The 25,800-nt window shown below is 43.1% G+C and overlaps 1 protein-coding gene across 16 annotated transcripts in view; it reads left to right on the forward strand.

The window, feature by feature from the left end:
• FOXP1 (forkhead box P1) overlaps positions 1–25,800 on the forward strand; it is a 591,936-nt gene that overhangs the window by 416,568 nt on the left and 149,568 nt on the right. For 11 of the 16 annotated variants that reach the window (XM_053219058.1, XM_027042471.2, XM_053219069.1 and 8 more), the window contains one exon: positions 20,564–20,665. The exons of 1 other annotated variant lie outside the window; for it this stretch is intronic. In XM_053219058.1, coding sequence (XP_053075033.1) covers positions 20,564–20,665 — 102 coding nt within the window. Of the gene's footprint in view, positions 1–15; positions 1,606–20,560; positions 20,666–25,800 lie in introns of those variants that run through there. 4 more of the 16 variants (XM_015083685.3, XM_053219065.1, XM_053219062.1 and 1 more) reach the window with 2 other exon arrangements.

Here is a 25,800-nt window from a genome sequence, read left to right on the forward strand (position 1 = left end):
CTGCCTTTCCCCCCTGCCTGTTGGACATACATGGCTAGGAAATCATTCGCAGCGCGTTTATAACGGGACCAGCTCAGTTAGACGGGAACATTTGAATTGGACACTCCACCCTTCCTAAAAGTGAAGAGGCAAGAATGGAAGTGCTGTGGGGCTCAAAAGGGAGGCGAGGCAGTAAACCAGATCTTTCCCGTTTGTTTCTTTTTCCTCGCCTGGTCCTCTGTTTCTGTGATCTGCCTTTTGAACTGTTTTTGTGGCTGATCAGTTCCACCTAATATGTCTCTTGATTTCTGCTATTGTAATACTCAGGCGACATGCTGTTCTCTTCATTTTTATAAGCTTTAGATGCTTCTGCCTGTCATATTCTGGCGGTTTATCTTCAGCGTCTGGATTTGCTTTCAGACTTGAATGTCTATCAGGCTGCCGTTGCTTTGAATGTGAGATCAAAAGAAGATGAATTCCAGTAAAAAATTTCCTTCCATGAAGAAAAGATTGGGGCCTATGTAAACATCCCACTGACAGTTCCCAATGAGTTATTTTAGCCAAGTATTAGCACCTGGATGACAGACAGTCCAGCATTCCATGCTAAATAACAAATCAGTTGCCTCCGTGGCAGAACATTGCCACCACAGCAATACATTTTCAGAAGGAATCCTTTTCTTCCTCCTCCTCCCCTTCCCCCCTTTTTCTTTTCTTATTGAATATGGCTGTTCAGCTGCTCATCTTATTTTTCAAGCTGACTTGTTCTGCCTTTAGCGGTTTACTTTTCTTTACAGTATCTGTCAAGTTACTCGGGTGACGGAAGACAGGACTTTGATAATTAGTTTGGGGCGGGTTAAAGAGTGTTCGAGTAGACAAGCTAGGCATCTGGAGATAAACAGGTAGTTTGGTTGATTGCAGAGAAGGAAAATGTAGGAGGAAAAGCAGCAGAAGCAAGATCAAGGGCATATCCCAGGAATGCGGGACGATATGTTCTTTAAAAATACGTGTGACAAATTCCTCTAAAGTCTGCAGAATCTGAATTTTCTTCCTTTCTTTCTTCCCTGTTTTTTTTTTAAAAGCATCCTGCCTATGTAAATGTCACCACAAAAATATCTCGAGAGCAGGTTTCCCGAAAACCCTGCCTGTGTGTATTCGTCTGCGAGAGTGAGCTGTTTGGCTAGGGCTTGGTCTGGCCGGGGCACACGTTTCTGATGCCGTGTCGCTGCTTGCAGACCTGGAGTGATTTAGATACGTGTAGCAGTAATAGATTTCTTTAAGCGCTAAATGCAACTTTGAAAATTACCTGCAAGCTCCAACTGATCTTTCAACTTTGAAAGTGAAGAATTACTTGAGGAATTCTTGTGGTTTCTTTGTCATTTAGTGAGAGCCCAGCCAGCTACTGTGGAGGCAAAGCGTCCCTGAGGTTGCCTACAAAGGGCAATGTTCCAGTGTGCTTTCTCCTCAAGTGTGCTTCAGCCGCACAGCACTTCCTGTTTATTCAAACATCTTTTTTACCACTCGGCAACCCCCGCTTCACAGAAACAGCCAGAACCCATCTACAGCAAGAAGACGGAAATCCAAAGGCAGACAGTGCGAGCTCACTCCGTCAAACTCTTCATTTTCTCTGTAAGTGTCCAGAGAAAGGAAAAAAAAAAAAAAGGAACATTTTGCTGGGTTAAACTTTTAAACTCGGGATCCGCTCCTGCGCATTCTCTGAAGGGCAAAATGAGATGTTCCACCTTGTTTACTGCTTTCTCTCTCCCCCCCCCCCCACCCCTTCTCTCTCCATCAAAAGCGGTTTTCTTTTTAGAGATTTGAGAAGACCGTTGGTTGGTTCTGACTCCTTGTGAATCCACTCTTGCTTTCAAATGGGTCTTGGGATATAATCAGCTAAGGAGGCAGCCGAGTGTCGTCAGGACAGTTTTACAGGCTTGAACGTAGATGAGAACTCTCTCTGCCGATGTGTGACTTTGTTTGGTGTTGCCTTCTTTTTCTTCCTGTTATCACGAGGGGTAAGAGAGTCCAGGAACGGTGCCTTTGTAATTCTGCCTCTGCACAGTTGTCCTGTGATGTTTGCATCATGACACCGTCATCACTTGTGAATCGGTCTTGATAATATTTGTACCAATTTCATGCCAATAAAAGTCAGACTGCTGAAACAAGCATGGTCATTATCTCACTCACATTACTATTGTTTAAACGGAGTGGGCTGCGAAAGGAAAGAGAAAGCCCAGCTCACTTTCTGCGATGCTTGTTAACTTTGATGTTGGAAAGCTCTTTTCAAAATTCTCATTGTGGGTAATTAGTATGGCAGGAAAAGCCCTCGGACCTGGGCTGCTCCTTCCCTGTGTGGAAAGAGCAGTGAGATCGCTCTTTCAGTCCTTTCTGTTGAAATGAGTTTCTTAACACATGGTTTGACATTTTTTTTAAAGGGTTCCACCTTTTCCTGTCTGATGTCCTCACCCCTTGAGCCTCCCCACCTCCCTCCACGCCCTTCCCCCAACCCTGACCCCCAACTTCACTGTAATTGGTAAGCCAGGTGCTAATTTTTTTTTTTTTTAACTATGTACTGGTCAGGGAATAGACAGGAAATGGAAAATTAGCTCTTTTGATCTTAAGGGGATTGTTATTACTCCGAACCTTGTTTGTTAGTCCCCAGACTAAATATCCTTAAATTTTATTGTCTAAAACAGCATCTGTAGAATAGAGAAAGAAATGAGCTCTCTGGTTGTCTGAACCTCTAATGGAAGAAATATTTAAATAAATAAGTGCGCCTATGTATGGCTATTGCTGTGCTGCGTTTTTTTTTTTTCTTAATGTTCAGAAGTTGTTCTACTTTGCAAGAAAAAAATTAGGTTTGTGACTGCCTTAGGGACAATTTGTTTAACAGTAGGAGTAATTGCAGGGAGAATGGAAAGAGTGACTGAAGGTATTTACTCAGATGTCAGTGTAGGTGTGGGGGCCGAAAACTCAGTGTGGGAACAGTGGGCTGCTTTTCTTGGTATCTCAGTCTATTTGATGACCATCAAATTTCCCAGCTCGCTGGTTTTGTTTTTTCTGGATGGCATGTTTGATTATTTATCAGAAGGGGAAGGGAGTAGCTGAAGCAAATAAACATGTGACCAAGTTCTGTTTTGTTTTCCACTCAGAAAGCCATGCCCTTTAACAGATATACAGAAAATAATAAATGCATTGTTTTATGATAAAAGGAAATTATATGTGTCATTTAAAAAAAAAAAAAGGGCAAGTGTGTTAACCCTTAAGACTCAGGAGCCTTTTCGACTTCTGAGAATTTGCCAGGCATTTTACTGAGAATTAATCTATCGCGGCATATGATTTTATGGTGCAGGATTTCCCAGGATTAGCTGTTCAGCATTTAGGCTTTTCTAGATGCTTTACTTAGTTATGCCTGCCTCAGTAGCTCCACTTTTAAGTGGTGTGTGTGTGTGTGTGTGTGTGTGTGTGTGTGTCTTTTAAACAGTAATACCATTTGGTCAAATCAGTAGCTATTGCACTTTTGTTGAAGGCTCTGTTCTGACTTGAGATCTAAACATGAACCGCTCAGTTGAAAGAAAGCGTACCAGAGTTTCTGTGGCTGGTGTATAGCCTACTTTATTAGAGGCCAACTTCTGCTCCTCTCTTTAAAGGTGATAGGCAGATCCTGTAATGCAAATAATGACGTGTACCTCTCTGTCCCTCAAAAAACACCTTCTAGACTTCAATATTATGTAACGCGTATAATGATCTTCAGGATTGTTATCTCACATCGAGGCCTCCAGAGACCGAGGGGAGGGCTCAAATCTACAATGAACGCAGATTTTAACACAAGCACGCCAAAAACAGAATGTCGTCGTCGTTGTTGTTGTTTTAATTCTCAGGTGGGCTTTGGAAACCGTATGTAGACATGTTCTGTACTTACGCATGGGCTGACATTCGTGCGCACACCTGTACGTTTGCAATAACTAAAGGATTTTCTATAGGGGCTTCCTCTTTGATTCCTATCGTGAGAAAGCGACGGGCATGATCCTAGCATGGTACCTAGCCCCGTCACATCAAGCCCTGTAAATCATAGTTGAAAATCTGCCTCGTGGCCTATACTGTTTTTGGAATGCGAATTGGAAACGTGCACACACAGGGATTCCCTCTTCATTGACTATATAAGGGAACAATGCAGCGGACGCTCACAGCACAGCCCCCACCAGCCTGGCCCTGCATGTATGTCCCTGGGAGCTAGCTTTGCTCCAGAGAGGGCAGCCATGGGACCCGTAGCCTTTCTGCCTCCTCTGGTGTCATCTCAGGTGACTCTCCAGGAGGCAGTTGGGTTGGATAATCATACCTTGTACTCGCACAGAGCCCTTTGTCTGGGAAATCAAAGTGCCTGACTAATGCTAACTCGTTAATACTCAGAACACCCTTGGGACATAGGTAGGCTGCAAAGATTATCCCACTTTTGAGGTGGGAAAATGTCCTGTTGTTAAAGCAGTTTACAACTTCCGGGTGTGTCTGTACTTAATGGTCAGGCTAGACCTGAATGGGTATGATGCAGGTGCCATGAGAAGCATTTTCCCTGTGCCACGCTCAGCCCCGACCACAGGCAGTCCCATGAGAAAGTGTTTTACCATGAAGAAGCCTTACTGGAAAATGTAGCTAGTGCACGGTACTGATGGTGGGGAAGGAGGAGCCAACGAAGACCGTCGAAGCTTAGTTTGAGTCTATTTAGGATCCAGTGTAGGATTTTGTCCTTGTTGTTTATACGATACGGCTTGGGCTGAAATGTTAAATATTTGTTTTATTTCACATTCACTCGATATGATGTTGGCAATTTAACTTCCACAAGACTCAAGTTCTTTTGTTCTTTGCAAAGACACAGACTCCTGCTCATTGGCTGTGCAAGATTGAGTCAGAAGTTACTCTGTAGTCTCCCCCTTTGGGGGCCAAACAGTTGAAACATAGTGTTAACCCTAGATGTTACTATGTGACTCTTCGGTTCTGGTGTGTCTTAAGCCTCCCTGAAACGGTTACTAAGCACAGTGAAAAAATTAGTCATGTGCCATTTGCTGTTTAAAGTCTTCGGTTGAAAGCTTTTTCCGAAATCTCTAGAGTCGGGTGGTAGTTTTTAGGTTGTTTGGTCCCCAGTACTGTTGGTTTGAACCTGAATGTAGAAATTAGATTTGAAAACTCTCTCTTAAAAATGTGTTTTTAATTTTAAAAAGTAATTTTGAAAAGATCCTAGATAATGTGATTCCAGGGTTGCTTAAGAAAATTACTTTCCTTAAGCATACTTCCAAATGTTAACCTTATATCAATACATAGGTGATGATATTACACTTTATTTTTTATTTTCCTAATTCACTTATGCATTTCCTATGTCTTCTACCATGAGATTATTACTTTCGTGCTCAGTGATCGTTTGTAAAGTGCTTTTCGAAGTCACTGAAGAATCACTTACCGAATGTCAGGTCCTAGCCTATGGGCCTTCCACGTACTAATTGTGATGTAGAAACTGTTATTTCCTCCCATTCTTGCAGGTGAAGAAACTGCGGCACAGAGAGGTTAAGTAACTTACCCAAGGTCACACAGCTGGCAAGTGGTAGATCTGGGGTTCAAATCAGGGAGAATGGGTTCGTATTCAGGTGGAACGACTGGTGGATGTTCTACCACCATATTTGCTGCTTCTGGATAAATACGTTAATGTTTTGTAAAGCTAACTTCTGTTTCTTTGGAATTGTTGCGATGCTCTCAAGGTCAGTAATTCCCCCAAATTCCCAGAGAATCCTTATTTCTTCATGCATGAAGACTCAAGTTCCACCTTATGCTACACTGTGGTTACTGGAAGTTCCAAAAACCACTGTCCCACCATGAGCACAACCCAGTGAACACAGCTGCCCATTCGATGAGCACAGTTTTGTTTTTAATCCCCTTTTTAAGAAAATATTTCTAATCCCTTGACCAGAGCACTGAAATCTTTTCTTTTGCTGTCTTCTATCTGTATCTGCAGTATATTCACATGTATTTATGTTTACATAAAAGATAAAAACTTCATATAGTTTCCTACAAAGTTACCTTTGCGGCTTGAATTCGTCTGAGCATTTCTAACTTTTCCCTTGAAGATCTGTCCTGTCAAGCAAGTACCTGTAGTTCTCTGTGAATGGAAGAATTCCAAGTCCATGGATCCCTGGATTTCAGTGGCCATTTGGGGTTGTGTCATTCCTGAAGTACAAGTGAAGGGATTCTAATCCAAACTGCGTGACCTTTGGCATATTATGTAAACGTTGTGTTTACGTCAAGCGCTTTAGAAGCAAGCCAGACCCACGGCTGGCATTCAGGGTTGGTGATCATTTTCTTGTTCACCAGCAGCAGCAGCATGAGCATCATCATCTCCTGGGAGCTCCCCGGCTGGCCTCGAGGCAGCCATTCCTGCTGTGTTGTTCTTAGAGTCCAGGCAAGGCAGGCTTCCTTTAGGGTTTGGTGAGGGTCAGAAATGGCCATACTTGCTCAAGTGCCTTTGCCAGTGGAAGGAGCCCGGACTCATGGTTGCAAGCCATCTGTGTGACCATGGGCAAATCACAGATCCCCTCTTGCCCCCAGTTAGCTTTTTGTACAATCACTGCCATCTGCCTTAGATTCCCTGTGGTTTTCTCATGGTCCTTGTCAGGAGGACAATGACTGGTGTGAGGTCACTGAGAAATAGGAATGTTTGCTTGCCACAAAATATATTTTTGTATGTATGGGGTAATGTATTGTGGTAGTGTATTACATTTAGTAAGTAATGTTCACGTACAGGTATCTCGCTAAGGACTCTCCATGCACACCTCACGTAATGCTTAGAAATAGCCTCTCTGTTCCTGTTTCTGTATGTGTTCGCTGCATCTAAAAATAACTCAAAGTAAATGAGATGATGTGTGTGTAATGTTGAGTACTTGTCTGTCAATAAATAGTTTAAAAGAATGCAACTTGTATTATTATCTTCCTCATCCCCTTTAACCAGGGACCAAGACGGTTTTAAGAGTATGGTTATTTGGAAATGCAAATCAAAACCACAGTAAGATAGTGCCTCATAGCTGTTAGAATGGCTGTTGTCAAAAAGATAAGACATAGCAAGTGTTGGCGAGGATGTGGAGAAAAGGGAACCCCTCCCCCATGGATGGGAATGTGAATTGGTACAGCCACTGGGGAAGACAGCATGGAGGTTCCTCCAAAAATTAAATGCAGATGCATCACTTCCACTTCTGGGTTTTTATATCCAAAGGAAATGAATCACTACCTCAAAAAGATACCTGTAGTGCCACATTCGTTGCGGCGTTATTTTACAATAGCCAAGATAAGGAAATAAGGAAACACTTACCCATTGATGGATGAATAAAGAAGATGTAATATGTATGGGCTATTATTCACCCATAAAAAAGAAGGAAATCCTGCTATTTGCAACAACACAGATGGACCTTCGGGGCACTGTGCTGGGTGAAATAAGTCGGAGAAAGGCAAATACTTTGATCTCACTTTTATGTGGAATCTAATCTAATCAAACCCAAAGGTAATACAATACAAGCAGTTTTAGGGAAAAGGTTGAATCGATTAATTTTTTAATTTTAATTTAAAAAAAAATTTTTAACAACTTTCTTGAGATAATTTTGACATAAAGAAATTGTATCTATATTAAGAAGAGATTGGTGATTGCCAGAGGTGGGAGACATGGGAGTGAAGGTTGTCAAAATCTACAAACTTACAGACAGTTAAAAAATAAATACATTCTTGGGACATAATACACAGCATGGTGACTGAAGTTAACCACAATGTATCATATATTTGAAAGTTGCTAAGAGAGTAGATCTTAAAAGTTCTCCTTTCAAGGAAAAAAAAAAAAAACTCTGTCAGGGAATAGATGTTAACTAAACTTACTGTGGTAATCGTTTTGACATATATAGCTATAGATATCACAAAACATACCAGTTATGTATATCTAATCTATATCTGTATATATAATCATGGAGTACACCAAAAACTATTAGAGTATTATATGTTAATTATATCTCAATAAAACTAAGAGGGGAAAAATCATTCCGAGAAAACGTTTTTAAAAAAAGATTATAGCGGGAGGCACCTGGCTCAGTCTGTTAGGCGTCCGACTTCGGCTCAGGTCATGATCTCGCCGCTCATGGGTTCGAGATCCACATCGGGCTCTGTGCCGACAGCTCAGAGCCTGGAACCTGCTTCGGATTCTGTGTCTGCCTCTCTCTATCTCCCCCTACCCCGCCCACACTCTGTCTGTCTGTCTGTCTGTCTCTCCAAAATAAATAAACATTAAAAATTGTTTTAAATAATAATAAAAAAGGATTAGAGTGTGGGCACCTTGGTGGTGCAGCCAGTTAAGCGTCCGACTCTCAGGTCATGATCTCAGGGTTCGTGAGTTCAAGCCCTGCTTTGGGCCCCATGCTGTTATTGCAAAGCCTGGTTGGGATTCTCTTTTTCTCCCTCTTGGCCTGTCCCCACCCAACCTGCTCTCTCTCTCAGAAATAAATAAATAAGCGTAAAAAGATTATAGTGACATAATACCCCCCTCCTAACAAAAAGCAAGCAGTTACAGCAGAGTCTGAGAATCTGCAGTGGGTTAAAATAAACGTGGGCCAGCAACCATGCTTGACCTGAAAGCCATGCCAGGTAGGTGGGGAGAGAAAGGTCTAATGTAGATGAAGGCAGAGAATGGATACAGGTGTCCAGGGCCCGAGCTCTGTGTGGACTTGGGCTAACTTGAGAGAAAACATCTTTGCTCTGACAGCTCACCCTCTCCATTGCTGGCATTAAACGCTCCTTTTGAAAAATTCCAACTTCGGCCCAGCGAAAGCAAAGAACGGGGTGCCTGTCCCTACGAGAGCTTGAGGAAGGATTGAGCATCTAAGGGATGATGGCAACAGCATCAGTATCACAAGAGCAGTTGATGAACTTGGACAGGTGAAGAGGTGAAGCACAGTGTGAAGGAGAACAGGTACCCATGGGTCTGTTTCCCCTCCGGTCAGCCTGCTTGCGGGTTGCCGCACAGCCATAGGGACTCGGGGCCCTTCGGGGATCCGCGACCAGTGCTAGTCCCTTGGGTCAGAGGACATCAGGGAACGCTACTGCTTAAAGCAATTAGAATACAAGCAGAGTTTTTAGGAAGAGGTAGAATCGATTAATTTTTTAAGTTTAAATTTTTTAACAACTTCATGGAGACAACTTTGACATAAAAAATTGTATCCATATTTAGGTGTTAGGTGTACAACTTGGTATTTTTATACCTACGTCTACACGATGAAAAGATCACCACAGTCACACTAACCTGTCTGTCACCTCTACATTATTACCCTTTTGTGTGTGTGATGAGGTTTTTTTTTTTTTAATGTTTATTTATGAGAGAGAGAAGGAGGGAGGGAGAATGAGTGGGGGAGGGGCAGGTAGAAGGAGAGACAGAATTCCAAGCAGACTCCTTGCCATCAGCCCGATGCAGGGCTTGATCCCACAAACTGTGAGGTCACGACCTGATCGGAAATCAGGGGTCAGACGCTCAACTGAGTGAGCCGCCCATGTGCCCTGAGAAGTTTTAATTTAAGAAGTATCCCCGTAGCAAACTTCAAGCACACAGTACAGTATTATTAAGCACAGGCAGCATTGTGTCCGTAAGAATTCCAGCACATATTCATGCTGCAGAACTAACTAAACCCTACTACCCTTTGACCAACATCTCCCCATTTTCCCCACCTTCCAGTCTCTGGCAGCCATCATTCTACTCTCTGCTTCTTTGAGTTCGACCTTTTCAGATTTTGTATATGTAAGTGAGATCATGCACTACTGGGAAAAGTAGAACTTAAATGGAGAAGACGCCTGAATGCCTTGTAAATGTGGATGGAGAGCAGGGAAGGCAGATTTGCAGATGTGGCCATGGCTCCAGGAGTCCTGGGAGTGAGAGGATCTGGTTGGAAAAAGCAGGCCTTTTGTGTGGGGAAAAGAGGCAGGTAAACTTACGTTAAAAGACGTGATACCCGGAAGAGGCCTCTGCCTTCATCCTGAAGGTAAAGTACCCGCATTCATCCTTGCATGTTTGGCTCTCTGGACTGCGTATCTGTTTGCCAGAATTACCTGCAGTCATATTTGGTCTAATCAGTGACCTTGGTAGAATGTGGGTGTCAGGTTCTCGTGAGACAGTGTGTGTTTGTTTTTGTTTTTCTGTCCCAGCCGTTCCGTAGGTTTGTGACCTTGGGCAAGTCACCGAACCTCACCATCTCATGATTTTTCCACCCTAAATCAGTAATCATAAAGCCTTGCCCTGCTTCCCTCCGAGATGGTGGGGACACAAAGTAAGATGACAAGTCTAAAGCAACTAACTGGCATAGTGCTTCGCACACGGGGAGCATAGCAGTATGCTGTTTTTATTTTAGTGTCGTAAATGCAGGGAGTTATTACACTTGCTGCTCTGTTTCTAGATAGTCCTTATTTCTTAAATCCTTAGACTAGTGTAATCTTTGCTATTTGCATTAACCGCTCTGAGAAATGTAAATTATTGGAGAGTATTAGGGTAACGACAACGACAGTGATGATGATTTGGTCCTAGTTAACTGTGGCCAAGAGTGAGTAGTTCCAAATTTTAGATTCTTAGTCTGGTTTGGGCCTTTGCTCCCTTTCCACTTCTGTGTCTTTCTTTTGTCTTTCATGTCAGCTGGAATGTTGCCTCTACATTGCCTTTCACTTTTGCTTCTTTCCCCAGCATTCAGGGAAGGGAAGGAGAAGGTATTTTGCAAAAGAGCAAAGCATCCATAGGGCATCCCAAGTGCGTGTGACTTGCGTTGCAAGGAGCAAAGGAGTACAACACCGTATTTGTTTGAGCAGGAACTAGTTTCGGTGTTAGTGGTAAAATCATAGGAAAGTCTACATTATTTTGAACGTGATTCTAGCCAGATTGTTCTGCAAGCTTCAAAAATAGCCGCGCTCCTCCTAAGGTACGAAAAGATCGGAATCTGGATTGTTCATAATGAGAGTTGCCGGACTGCATCCCCATAAAAGACAATTGCAGAAAACAACAGGTTAACACAGCCAGTTCATAGTTCCCTTTGATTCACATATCCTTCCATTTGATCCCCGTATTTTCTACTTTGGGAACTTGGAGAAGGAGTGGACTCATTTATTTATTTCTTTTTGGGCCCAGTCTGGTCCTTCCTTAACAAGGAGCAACGGGTTTGATGCAGCACCTAGCTTAATATTTTAGACATTTTCTAATAAACTTGACTTCTGTTTTACTTCCTTGCAACGCCAGTGTTGCCTACGGTCATGGCGCCCCAGGCTGTGGTCTTGCCGACTCGTTCAAGCTAGACAGGCTCAGGCTTGGGCAGTGCTTGGATGGAATCTGTCCAAAGACAACTCAGGTGCCGGAGACTGGGTGGTGGTGATTCAGCGTCTGGCACCGGCTCCAGCAAGGAGCAGCCAACCAGGGCCTCAACACGGTGGTTATAGGGCCCTATGTTAATAGGTGTATGGAGTAGGAGTATGGTGGGGGGGGGGGGGGGAGGTTTGTCTCCTCTTATAAGAGACTTCAAACAGACTTCCTGACTGTTTATAGCCATTAAACTTACTTCAGCTGATTTTGCAAGAGGATCGTAGATAGCCTTTTTCTTTTTGTCTCATGAAAATTCCTAACCTTTACCTTCTTTGGCGGTAAGTGCCCTCTACATGGAGACTTAAATAATCAAGGTTATTCATAACTGTAAGGAAATACAGCATTTTTTGACCCTGCTTCTGCCTCCTAGGTTTCCTTTGGGGCTGGGACTTGTAGTCGAATGCTTCCTCCTGTTTTGGGCCTTATGATGTTTCTCTGTCCATGTCTCCTGTACTTGGGGCATGGGATGGTGTTTGGGCCCCAAAACACTAATGCTGGCATATCGTGGCATGGCGCGAGAGTACAGCGGCACAATTCTGTGTTCTTCTAAACATCATCCCAGTTCTTCTAAACAACAAAAAAGAAAGAGAGAGAGAGAGAGAGAGGAAGGATGGAAGGAAGGAAGGGAGGAAAAGAGAAAGGAAGGGAGGGAGGAAGGAAAGAGAGCAAGAGAAATAAAGGAAAGAAAAGGAAAGGGAAGGAGGGAAGAAAGGAAAAGAGAGAGAGAAAAAGAGAAAGAAAATACTGTGTCATCTTTTCTTCTAGGAAAACACACTCTAATGGATTGCCAACATTAAAAAACTCCTGACTTCAAACACAATACACAGATCTTTACATTATTTGCTACAATTTAAAGTTCCGGGTCTTCTAAAAAACAAAAAAGAAAGAACGAGAGAGAGAGAGAGGAAGGATGGAAAGAAGGAAGGGAGGAAAGGAGAAAGGAAGGGAGGGAGGAAGGAAAGAGAGAGAGCAAGAGAAAGAAAAGAAAGAAAAGGAAAGGGAAGGAGGGAAGACAGGAAAAGAGAGAGAGAAAAAGAGAGAAAGAAAGACAGCATGGAGCCTGCTTAGGATTCTCTGTCTCTGTCTCTGTCTGCCCCTCCCCTGCTAGCTCTCTATCTCTCAAATAAAAAATTAAAAAATTAAATAAAGTAAAGCCAAAGTGAAGAACATAGGTGTTAAGTGTCACAGCAGTGATAAGCATCCTATGTGTAGCTTGAAGAACATAAAGTCATCTCAGTAAGGGTTTGGGAAGCCCCACTTGGAAAGTAGATCTAGAAGGTGGAGGTTCAGGTTAGTGCGGGACGATAAAGAAATGGTAGTGGTCCAGGTGACAGAGGGATGCTATGTCCTGGCCTCATCTCTCCTTGTCCCCACGCGTGTGGGTGACCTGCCCTATGCCATACTTCCTTGTGCACATAGGACAGTGTGTATAGAGATCTTTGACTTTTTCATTTCCTGTCCTTCTTCATTTCAACTCACGCACGTCATGTTGGAGTGCTGTAGGCATGGTATTATCTCTGGTCCAGTTTTTCACCCTGTCTGTCTAGATACTGTCTCATAAACTCATTTGCAAAGACTGTGGAACATTTTGAGGAATCCACCCCTATCTAAACGTCAGCTATTATGGAACGCCCTCAGAGTATACAGTACTTTCTCCAGCTGTTAGAACTCCGGGCTTGGATGAAGCTACATGGAACTTTTCCCTTCTAGGTCACTGATTCAAATCCAGTATCCCAGCTGATCTAAGGCTTTGCTATCTGCCCCACCTGCTCTTGGAGGGGGGGGGGGGGGCGGGGGTCAAGTCAAGTGAATCAGCTACCAGTGAATGTTCACACTCTACACCCTTATTTGCATTCTCATCAAGTGTAGACCAAGTAGTAACTGGTGCAAAGAGACTGTTTGATGGTTGTTACCCCCCATGTATTAAAATTTTAATTGGGGAAGTGGGTTGTTTTTTGTTTTTTATTTAGGACGCTAGTAACATGACTTGGTCTGTTAGAGTGCTTTCTTTCTTTGTATGTGTAATATTTACACAATCACTAGACCCGGAATCTTTCCTTGGGCAAATCCCCCGATGAGATTAGCTTACTTTTCCAGTTTCCTGTGATAACCAAGTGTTTCATTTGTAAATAACTTTTTTTTTTCTTTTTTGCATTTTTTTTGGAGAACTCACTGCCTTGGAATGTTGTTGATTCTGTATGAATGCATGTACACATCTAGTCCTATCAGCCACGGTCACTTCTTGTTTTTTTAAATGACCCACACGTGTTCTCTCCATCCTGCAACTGGAGTGACTGCTGTGTCTAAAGCAAGGAGGTGATGGAGTTGCCCTGCACACTCAGTCCCAGGTCTGGCTGCGGGGTGATTGCTAGTGTTAAATGATGAGCACTCTGGTTAAGATGGTAGTTAGTTGCCGAGCCGCACCAAGAGAGCAGATTAGTTTATGGGGGAGAGAGAGCTCTCCAGAGGTACTCGAGGTGCATGTGGAGGTTGAGAAATGAAGAGAACAAGAGAGCTTCCCATGCTGCTTTTTATTGCTAGGTTCCCCCCCACCCCCCCACCCCCATACGCACAGTGACTGTTGATTAGCCTGGGAAATTATCTGAGAAACAGGTTTGATCTTGAGGGGTGGGGAGAGTCTAGGAAAAGAAATTAGAGGAAGGGTGGCTGACTCAGAGCAGCCTTTGAAGCTGGGAGTGGGACAGCTTGTCAGGGCAGACAGGAAATAACCGACTTCTCTCCACTGGCCCGTAGCGCATGCTGTCTTCATTCTCTTGGTGTTTGGGACCTCACACCCAATTGAGGAGATTCACTCCGAGCTGGTGTAAATTACCTGTGAGAAGAAACACATAGTCAAAGTTTGCAGCTCGTTTTAAAGAGTTGCAGAAAGAGGAGCACATGGATGCATTTTGCTTTCCCATCCCAGCTCCTTTTGGAAAACCGGAGCGGACTTTGAGCTTTGAGAGCAGCGAATTAGTAATGTCCTTGCATGTCAGCTAAGTTCTAAAACTATCTGGGGCAACTGGTCGCAAGCTTTGTTTTTATAAAACTGTGTCCAGTGGAATCTTCGGGGAATCTCAGAGTACAGACTGCAACCCAAGGCATGGGTTGGCAAACTTTTCGTGTACAGGCCCGGATAGGAAGTATTTTAGGTTGCGTGGACCATCCAGTCTGTGCTGAAGGTACTTAACTCTGCTTTGTGATGCAACAGCGGCCCCAGACAGCATGGAATCAAGCGAGCATGACTGTGTTCCTGTAAAACTTTATTTGTGGATACTGAACACTGAACTCCGTATAATTTTCACACGTCACAAAATATTCTTTCTTCTATTATTGCTCCAACTATTTAAGTAAGTGAAAACCATTCTCGTCTCCTGGGCTGGATAGTAACGGCTCATCTGGAGGATCCGGTCCAGGGGCTGTAATAGTGTACTGACCCAGGACCTAAAACGCTGTGGTTAGTCTTATTTTTTTGAGGACCTCCCAGTATCGGTGTTTTTGTCAGGCCTCATCACCAGGTGTTGTGTCAAAACTTGTATGAAGATTTTTTTTTTCCTTATGCCAGTTCGCTGTATGTATATGTGCATGCATACTGAAATCATATTTTATGTAAACTTATTGGTGTTTCTTAAAATACGGTAAATGTGTTTTTGAACATTGGCTACCTAGATAAACATGCTAAACATGGGGAAACCTATCCCCTAAAATATTAGCACCTGCTCTAAACTTCAGATGTAAATAGCGCAAAAGTTGTAAACATGCTGATGCGAAACATAATTTGTCAATAACAGATGGCACTTATTTGCCGAGAAGGCGAAGGCTCTGATGAGAAAGGCGTAATTTTGAGCCAGTAGAATCAGAGGTGTGTCAGAAATGCCCAGGCCCCAGTTAGCATAAAAGCATGGCCTGCGAAACCAGCAACCAAGTATCTACTCCCTGACTCTGAGTACTCAGAGCTGGTTGTGGCCCAGGGAGAGTTGATCAAAAGGCAACTTCAACCCCTTGTGCAGAGCAGGATGTAGGTGATATCCAAGGCAGAGAGGGAGGCTGGCCAGTCCACAGATGAAGGCAATGCGTGCCTGCCTTCCAGCCCTCTCCTCTGTTAGCTCACAGAGCCATTTATTTTAGCTTGTTAAAGACAAATACATGCCTGTGCATCTGGGCTTTAAGTGCCTGGTTTTATCAGTCACCCCCTCTCTGTGACATCCTCAAACTACGTCTTTCTTGTAACCTGAGCCTAGCACTCAGTACAGTAACAGGTTGTCCATTGCCAGGCAATTGTCACATCTATTATAAAGGAAGTGTTGACTCAACCCAGCCCAGGAACCGTCATCAATAGTAAAAGGTCTCCAGAGGTGGGATGGGACCTTTTAAGTTATTTACATTAGCAGTTGGTCTGGAACTTGAGTCAGAGTTGATCCTTGCTTCTTACAAGATACACTTCATTTATTCATATCCTTTCTCTTTCTCCGTCCCGCCCTTACTAACCCTCCCGTCTTCTCCGTCATACGCACGCAGACACATGTCCGTGCTCCTTATTATTCTGTATCCAAAGGATCTCATTTGCCTTCAAGCAGAGTATCTTAGCGGACTTCTTGCCATATGTGACCGAGATGCTGTTATACAAATAAGAAAACTCCATCCTCACTCCTCAGTTGCGTTGGAAGAAATCTCTGAGGTTAAGGCAGTGGAGTCCGAGATGAAAGACATTAATTTCATTTTGATGCAGGTAACAGGTAAAAGTGGCTACCAAGTAATAAGCGCGTATGAGAAATCAGTAGGTTTCTGGTGCATGTTCCAAAGGGGATCCCATCAGTCATTCCATATTTTCCACTGACCACCAGTGAACATGACAATAAACATTTTTTACTGTCTGCAAGTGGTAGATACCAGCGATTCATATTATAAATCATGTAATACGATTCATATTATGATGATAATTCTCACATGTGCACTCTTGTACACTAAGGACTTATTCCTCTTTTTTTATGACAACTTAAAATCTAGGTTACAGTGATTTATACACAATAGAAATCGGAAAAACAAGTGCCCTTGGATGCTTGATTTCACAGCACTTTAAGTTCTAATAAATTATGTTTTAAAATGCCTGGTGAGGGGCGCCTGGGTGGCTCAGTCAGTTAAGCGTCCGAGTCTTGATTTCAGCTCAGGTCGTGATATCAGAGGTTCGTGAGATGGGACCCCACGTCTGCTTCTGCACTTACATGGAGTCTGCTTGGGATTCTCTCTCTCCCTTTATCTCTGTCCCCACCCCACTCACACTTTCTCTCTCTCCCAAAATAAATAAAGAAGCTTTAAAAAAAACAAAAACAAAAACAACACTTGTCAAGACCTCAGTTGATTTCGGGGTGGGGGAGGATAGATTTAATACTTTGTTCCAGCTTTGTTCCCGTAATCGTGATGAGGCTGGGGAATTATCGTGAAGCAGCTCACAACAGTTCAGATCAAGGTGAATAATTTACACTAGTGTTGCCCCTCCATCCCACATATTTGAAATTATTTTGCCTGTTTGCATTCATTTTGAGAATAAAATTTGGAAAACCAATTTGCACGTATCTGCATCTTTATTCTTCTCTCTTCGGTAGTTTGACTAAAATATCCCTTGTGTTCCTACAAGTTCCTAAGCCTTTTCTACCCTGTGCTGCTGTCTTTGATTATCTTCTCCAACAAGGCTCAGTATGAAATGCTGTAAGGGAGCTGGAGTTCATTACGTGACTGTTTAAATTTATGTGCTCCACATCGGGTGTAAAATAAGATGGTACACACCTGAATGATTTTTTTTTTCTTAAAACCAGCGAAATAATTGTCAGGATTTCACTAGCTAATTTTGAAATGCACAGAGCCAGCTCAGTAAACATTCATTAAATACTTAGGTTTGAGTCCTATACTGTCTTGTTCTTAAACAGTGCAGTGGTCCAATGAAAACATAAGAATGGTTTTGTGAGGGGCGCCTGGGTGGCTCAGTCGGTTAAGCGTCCGACTTCGGCTCAGGTCATGATCTCACGATTTGTGAGTTCGAGCCCCGCGTGGGGCTCTGCGCTGACAGCCTGGAGCCTGCTTCAATTTTGTGTCTCCCTCTCTCTCTCTGCCCCTACCCTGCTTGTGCTCTCTGTCTCTCATAAATGAATGTTAAAAAATTTTTAAAAAGAAAAAAAGATAGATTTGTGAGGTGTGGTATGTGTGTGTGTGTGATGTTTAAAAAAAAAAACACTAAATATCATCTATTTTACCAAAAGGAGGAGTTAACTGTACAGATTCTCAGAGATGTGTTTTTTTTAATTTCTTTTATTTATTTGTTTGCTTGTTTGTTTGTTTGTTTGTTTATTTATTTTGAGATTTGTTTCTTTAAACATTGAATACCTGGGGCACCTGGGTGGCTCAGTTAGTTAAGCGTCCGAATCTGGGTTTCACCTCAGGTCATGATCTTCCGGTTCATGCGTTCAAGCCCCGAGTTGAGTTCTGCACTCATAGTGCAGAGCCTGCTTGAGATTGCCTTTCTCCCTCTTTCTCTCTGCCCCGCCCCCCTCTCTTTTCAAAAACAAATCAGCGTTTTTAAAAATTGAACTCCTGTTCTCCAAATATTCCGCAAAACATGGTAAATAATTTTAACACACATTTGTGACTGTGGGGTTTCTGTCACTCTGCCTTTGTTTGCTTGCTCCGTTTTAGTATCCAGTATACCTAACCTTTTTTACTCTTTCCCAACCTGCCTTCCTCTGCACTCTTCACTGTCATCTGAGGTTCCTCTATCTGCCTTTCCGGCTAGCAGCTAGACCCTTCTTTGCCGATCCGTTCGCTAATTATTACTCTGGGAACTCTGAAGTGAGTCCTTAAAATATGGAGTGGTTCTCTCTCCCACCTTAAAAAGCTTATAAAACCCTCATGTGAAATAGTTAAGGGAACACACGTAGTAGGAGAGGCTTTTGCTCCTGCAGGCACCTTGCAAAGGGGACTATTTTTCTTATATGATATAAATGAAATCCTCACTCTGCCCACTTTTACACCTACGCATGTACTGAGCGTCTCCAAGGAGACCAGGAAACCCGGAGTCCAGTGATGGTGAATCCTCCTCAGAGACAGCAGGCTGGAGTCTCGGGCAACTCTCCCAGGCGTCTTGGCTTCCAGATGCCCCTCTCAGACAGCCTCTCCTCTGGAGGCTCTTCCAGGCAGGCTTTCTTGAACATGTCTCTCCCTTCACAGACGCAGCAGCCCGTACCTTACATCTGAAGGGGCTGGTGGTGATGGTGCCTTCGGCAGGCAGGAGGCCTCCCTGGGACAAGGGGGGCAGGAGGCCTCCCTGGGACAACGGGGTGGGGATAACGGGGAGGTGGGACAGGAAGGTTGCGTCTTTCCCCAAATCTTCTCTTGGTCACCCATTTATCGGTGCGTCTGTCTCATTGCCTCCCTTTGCGCCGTTTAGACCCAAAGGCACCGCTCGGCCTTACAAAATGTCCTGAAAATACTCTTTGTTTTAGTAGTACAGTCATGAGCTCAGTTCAGTGAAGTTGTCCTTTGAGAAGTACTATTCTTGCCGATTCAGCGTTTTTAACCCTGAACGATAATCCTCTTCTCCACTCTGTTTTTCCTTTCCCCTGAGTTCAGTACACAGGGATCTCCATGGTATCTTACCCTTCCCCCACTCACGGCCTCACGGTCACATTTCTTGGAATTATATCCATTGTTTTCTTTTTTTTTTAAATGTTTATTTGTGTGTGAGAGAGAGAGAGCAGGATAGAGGCAGAAAGAGAGAGAGAGAGAGACAGAATCCGAAGCAGGCTCCAAGCTGTGGGCACAGAACCAGACGCAGGGCTCGAACTCACAAAAGCGAGATCGTGACCCGAGTCGAAGTTGGATGCTTAACCACCTGAGCCACCGAGGCGCCCCTATACATTATTTTCTTATGTAAATGAAGTCTCGGTTTCTCTTTGAGGAACACGCTACCACCATAAGTCCATAATGCACACCTTCTAAGACTTAGAGTATCAGATCCATTTGATAACATTGACCACATCTATGTGTACACATTTAGACACAAATAATTAGTGACTATATAGAAATGTTTATTGATGTAATCCCCAAGAAATCCCATTTTGCCTCTAAACTCTAAGCACATCATTAATGAACATTCTTGACATATCTTGCACATGAACAGTTTTGGTTCACAGCCAAATTGACTCCAGTAATCTAACTTTTCTAGCACGGTGTCTGGAAACTTCAATCTTCTGTTGCTGATCCTACTGCCCTTTTTGGAACCGTGTGGCTAACTATTATTTCTGTTAAATTCTTTGACAGTAAATGTCCTCAGGAGGGTTTATTGATGACACTTTTCTTATTTGAACTTTTCAAAAAGATTGGTCAGTCTATATTCTGCACTTGGGAGGACTCTCCTATTTTCCTTCTCTCCCTTTCTCTCTCTCCCTCCCTTCCTCTCCCTCTCTCCTCTCTCTCTCTCTCTCTCAAATAAATAAATACGACCCATGTTACAAGCTTAAAAGAGTCATTTTGTATTAGACAAAATCAGTTTTGTTCACAGGTACATACTGTACCCTTTGAGTTGACTTAGAGGTCAAATTTGCTAAGTTTTTTTTCTTATATGATCTTTCCAGGTCGCCCTGGGTATATCTTACCTGCTTTGATCTCCCTTCTCCAAATACCTTTATCCATAGCGTGGTTCACCATTTACCTTTTCCTCTTTATTTGGGCTCAGAAACGACCAAAGTCTTACTGTTGATTTAAGTTCCTAAGTTCCCCCAAGAAGAATTGGAGGATAAAGTTGTCTCCGAAAAGAGCCCGTTGTTGTCCCCTAAGTTTCTGTCTTTTGCCCAGCCCCTTCTTGGCCTCCTGCCTCCCTTCCTCAGAGTCCCATTTATTCATTGTTCAAGTTTTATGTCAGATTTAATGTAGGAATAGTGTCTGCTTGGGTGGATTGCTATGCCTAAGGAACGGTCCGCGAAATGGACTAAATCTAAGAAAATGTAAACAAATGTGGAAAGTTTTCTAACTTAGACTGATGGTAAGTTTTCTTTGCTGTGGCATTTGCCCAGGATCGTGAAGGTCAGGATCCCACCCTAAAGTGTACTTCCCGGAGTCCTCCTGTATGTAAAAGAAGCCCCGAACATGGGTGGGTACTCAACACAAACGTGTTTCTTCCATTTTTCCTTCCAGGCACTTCAAGTGGCAAGACAGCTTCTCCTTCAGCAGCAACAGCAGCAGCAAGTTAGTGGATTAAAATCTCCCAAGAGGAATGACAAACAACCAGCCCTTCAGGTGACAATTCTTTAAAAAAAAAAAAAAAAAAAATGACCCGATACACTTTGGGAGAGCTGACAAACAATTCAGAAGCGGATTGTGTTGGGAGTTGCAAATCACGTACGAAACTCTTGTGCAGAAGGTGCATTCTTAGTTTACCAGCAGAGTATGACACTTCGGAAGAAATGTCAACTTAACCAAAAGCGCAGTTGCTCGGAGAAGCGTCTCCTAATGAGGTGATGTAGTAAGAGGATGAGTAGTTACAAATGTGGGTTGCTTAATAGGCAGCAGGTAGCACCAAGGAGCAGTTCCTAGTACTCGAGGTAGGTCACCTCATTGTCTCATGATGGGGGTAGAAATGCAGCACACATACGTGTAATGTTAGCGCGGTGGTTTTTAACTGGGTGTGATTTTACCCACCGGGGGACGAAGGGCAATGTCTGGAGACAGTTTTTTTTATTGTCCCATGGGGGCATGGGTGCTCCTGACCTCGAGTAGGTAGAGGCCAGGGAGGCTCCTTAACTGGTCCTGTACTCCAAGGAAAGATCGCCCACAGCACAGAATCGTTTGTCCCAAAATGTCATGGGGTCAAGCACCTGTTAGTAGGACTGATGAAGATACGGCACTTTTAATATACCTAGTAACCAGTATAATGCACACTGTTCTTTAGTGGATGTTTTCTGGATCGTTCATAAAAACTGGCAAGCAATTTGTGTGTAAAGATTTCAAAAAAGACTGGTTTAGCAACTTCTCGTTTCAGGCCCATTGAGGGCAGAGCCGTAGTTCAGGGTAGGAGAGGGCTCGTAAAAATCTGCCTCGAGTTTTCGACTTGGAGCTGGAAACTGTGACAGATATTTCCAAAAAATTCGACAGAGGGTGTTCATGCTCACATCCAAGACAGGGCACTGCCAGGTTCTCTGGGGTTCAGCTACTCGTACAGCTGGGAGTGGGACGTGCTCGAAACGGGAAGTAAAAGGAACTTCTCACCCTGGACATTTTGGGACGGAATTTGTAAATGGTAGCTGCTGGGTGGAATTTGGCCCCAGCGACATTGATCATGGGGTCAACCCAAATCCTAGCTTGTGTTGACTTCTCTCAGGTCAGAACGAAGTGACCACACTTCCCCAATGATCCTGCAAAGATCTGACCGACATTGGGGAACAAGCCCTGCCTCTACATCTACTTGGGAAAGCGTCACTGCCTAGAGCACATAGAGTAGCACTTTATGGGGAACAGTTGGATGGCAGTGTGCACTGTTGACTAACACTTTCAAAAACAGTTAGTGATTTGGTAAACCATCATCGCTGATCCATAGGCCTTTCCGCGTGTGTGAATGCCGGGGATATTTTTAATGAGGTGCAGTGCCGTTGAGGTCCCATGTCAGGTGCTGTAAGAAGTGCTTTGTTGTGCAGATGTCTTAAGAACAGCTCTGGAGGATGAAATATGACTGTGTTGACCTTTCAGCTGTGAGCTTATTTGTCAGGATTCAAATAAGTTGAAAGGATCAAACTGAACAGTTTCCGTAGTCAGACTGGGAATTGTGTTTCAGAGGTCAGCCGCGGAGGCCACATTGCAGATTCCAGAACATAGCCAATTGTTGGTACATATTAAAGTGCTGGGGCATCTCCTGCAGACAGAGACACAATTAAAATTCTAATTTATTAATGTATACAGGGAGCTGGCCCAGCCTGTCACTCAGTGATTCAAATGACCGTCCATTCTTTTGGCCTCCCTCTTGGAGCTCTAACAGCCTTAAAAATACTGTTAGTCCTCTTGAATTTATCAGACCTCAAGTGCATTGGAAAAATGACAATATATTATTGCGGGGAGGTGGGAATCTTGTACGTAGTAGAGCTTTGGTTAGGGATAATTTTAAAAAGTACACACATACACAGTCTGCCTGATGCACTGCTCTTCAGGATTGAAGATCATTTGTAATTTTTTTTATACTAGACTTATATTCCCTCATACTTGCTTTTTAAAGACATATGGCATTTTTAGGTAACTTCTTTTCCAAGATGAACGAAGTTGCTTTAGGGCTAAATATATGAAGTAAAGTTTCAGGGGATTTCCTTTTGAGGGCTCTTTTTCTTGCCCGTTATAAGGTTTTCAGCCACCAGAAGAGTATGATACAGAGAGCTTCATTTTTCTTGGCAAAGACAGTGTCAAAACCAACCTAACACATTCTGCTGAGCACTTCAGTCTGTATAAAAAGTGTGGGGCGAGGGGGCCATCTTGAATGCTGGTTTTGCTAAATAAGATGTTTTGAGTCCCTTCCTACCCCTCTGTGGGAGAGTTGACAAGCATAGAATTTAGACCAGCTTTAAGAGTTGATTGGGAGAAAAAACAGTGGGTTGACTGTGCGCGCGTGTGAGTGTGTGTGTGCATGCGCGTGCATCATAGACTACGTCTTGTCAGCTGCCTGGTAGGGTCATGCAAATCCACCAGGCTTTATTAGGTTGGCTGACCTTCTACAAGCAGAAAGGAGAAATTACTAACCTAGGTCACATGGTATATTACCTCCTTATAAAAATACGTATATAGACTTGGTGATTCACGGAAGGAATAACCTTCAGAGAGATACCTTGCCATGCCATGCCCTCACTGGGGCACCCCAGCCAGTGTGGCTCTGAAATGAAAGGGAAATCCCATCACAAATCTTAACAGGGCTCATTTCTGTTGTTCGTACCCTTCGTAACCACACTGAGAGACCTATTTTCGCAAATTTCAGATCTTCCGCATAGAGGAAGCCTTGACAGGGGAGAAGAATTTGATCTACTGATTGCTTGAGGGGAAAGAAAAAAAAAAAAGAAACCCAAATCCCCAAATATACTGTGACTTATATTTTAGGCATATCTCACACTTCTCTGCTTTATGTTTGGCAGTGCTCTCCAGTTTCCCAGGCTGATGATAACAAACAAAAGAGAATGGAAAGTTAGAGGAGGCTCTAAGTGGTTACTCGATAGAGATCACAAAATGTAGTCAAACATCAGCAATTTGGACTAATTTCAGGAAGACGCTCTCTCCAGCTACACATACAGAACTAAATCTGAGCTGGCCACATTCTTGGGCGACGTGTGGTTTATATAATCAAGGCATTAATTGGTATAGATTCTGCTTTGATGTTCTTAAAAAACACTCGGTAACCTAAATAGCCCCTTGGTCAGCCTAGCCTCTTGAGCTGCCTTGCAATTTTTCTTTTTTTTAATGAATGACACAAACGAAAATTGAAAATTGGCCCCGTGGTAAATTCAGGATGAGGATGATCTGGATTTATTAGATGTGATTTGGTGAGCATTTCTGGATCAGCCTCCACGCATAGGGCACCCTGCCGATGCTTATATCCACACGAAACCGTCAAGGGTACAGACCCTGCCCTCAGGATGCTTAGGAGTTGTCAAAGAATTAACAAGGTTTGCTACAGAAAAAGAAAATTGTATGTGGGTAAAAATAGTAGGCTTGCTTTTATAAATATTTACATGCTTCTGAAGATTGCTTGAACAAATGAAGTAAACGCTTAATGATGCAGGTGTGCTCATAACCTCGAAAACGTGTGACTTTACTGGCTGAAGATTAATTTGTGAGTAGATGAGCAATTTTATTGATCGAATTTTGGAACTTTGACCACCGTTTCTGGGTAGTAATTCATTTTGGTTCTTTAAGCATTTTAGTTGTTGGCACGAGTACATAAACTGGAAGGAAATCAAATGACACATTTTCTCCTAAGAAAGTAAAAGTACATGTGTATTCTGGCAGCGTTAAAGTTAGGAAAGAAAGTAAACCTTGTGTGTTGCTTACAGCGGAAAGCTGACCACAGTTTCAGGCCGTCTATAAAGAATTTGAACTTGAAACCAGTCATCTGAGACGTTCCCCTCGTGCCTGTCCTCCCCCTTCCAAGGTGACATCGTGTAAGAGCCCCTCATCCAGGAGGCCATTTCACTGGAAGGAAAGGTAGTGAAATCCACTGGGGAGTACAGCCGTGTCATCCACTTGGAGGCTCAGGAGTATAATGAGGGCTCCTGCTTAAGGTAGAGGAGATTAAAATACAAGATGCAGCAGGTGTTTTTTTTTAGCATTTTTATTTGCAGTTATATAAAACGTGCTTTAGGCAGCATTTTTGCTTTGCATTAATGCCACATATAATCTTAGTACCTCATATCATTTCCACGTTATTCGCTAAGGAATAAAAGGGTAAGAGGAAACCTTTAAAGGAAACTACAGTTTTATGTTGTAGATAGTGAAATGGAATGGTTTTTGAAATACTGACCCTTAAAAAATAGCCCTGCGCACTGAATTAGTAAAGTGGATATAATTCAGGAGGAGGCAACAAAAATTGTTTTAAATGTCTAGAGTTAACATTGTCTAGAATTGGCATCCCCGACACGAAATTGAGGGGAAGTGGTGAAATTTGGATGCCTTGTCAGATGTCATTGTTAATCACACGACTTTGGAGACTCCCAAAACCCTGAAAAATAAATCTTGGTAAGAATCAATAAAGTAGAAATGATGCTTTAAAAATGGTTATTAAGTCTTTCGGATTATACACGCCATTAAAAGTACGATAGAGGCAGTGACCCCTCCCTTGAGAAAAATGCACAGGCATACAGAATTTTGTATCCTCTTGTAAGGGTTTCCTGAACCTCAAGGCCATCCTGTGGCCCTGGTCAAATACTCTTAATTTCTGATTTTTTTTTCTAAAATAGTATGCTTTGGGGTGCCTGGGTGGCTCAGTCGGTTGAGTGTCCAACTTCAGCTCGGGTCATGATCTCACGGTTCGTGGGTTCAAGCCCCGCGTTGGGCTCTGTGCTGACAGCTCAGAGCCTGGAGCCTGCTACTGATTCTGTGTGTCTCTCTCTTTCTGCCCCTTCCCCGCTCATGTTCTGTCTCTCTGTCTCTCAAAAATAAGTGTGTAAAAACTTTTTTAATAAAATAGTATGTCTGGTCCTTACCTCTGAGTTTCTGATTGGAGTTGTAATATAATCAATTAGCTCATTTTTGCCATTTCAGCTTCAGTGTATAGGATGATCCCATGTCCCAGCCTTTCCAGGATATCCCTAGTCTATGCCTGTTGCCTGGCTCTGTTTATAAAAATTGTCACTCTTTGAAAGTATCCCAGTTTGGGCATTTAGTTACATGGTCATCTTACATGTATC

Source organism: Acinonyx jubatus, chromosome A2 (assembly GCF_027475565.1).
Source record: "Acinonyx jubatus isolate Ajub_Pintada_27869175 chromosome A2, VMU_Ajub_asm_v1.0, whole genome shotgun sequence".
Lineage (NCBI taxonomy): Eukaryota > Metazoa > Chordata > Mammalia > Carnivora > Felidae > Acinonyx > Acinonyx jubatus.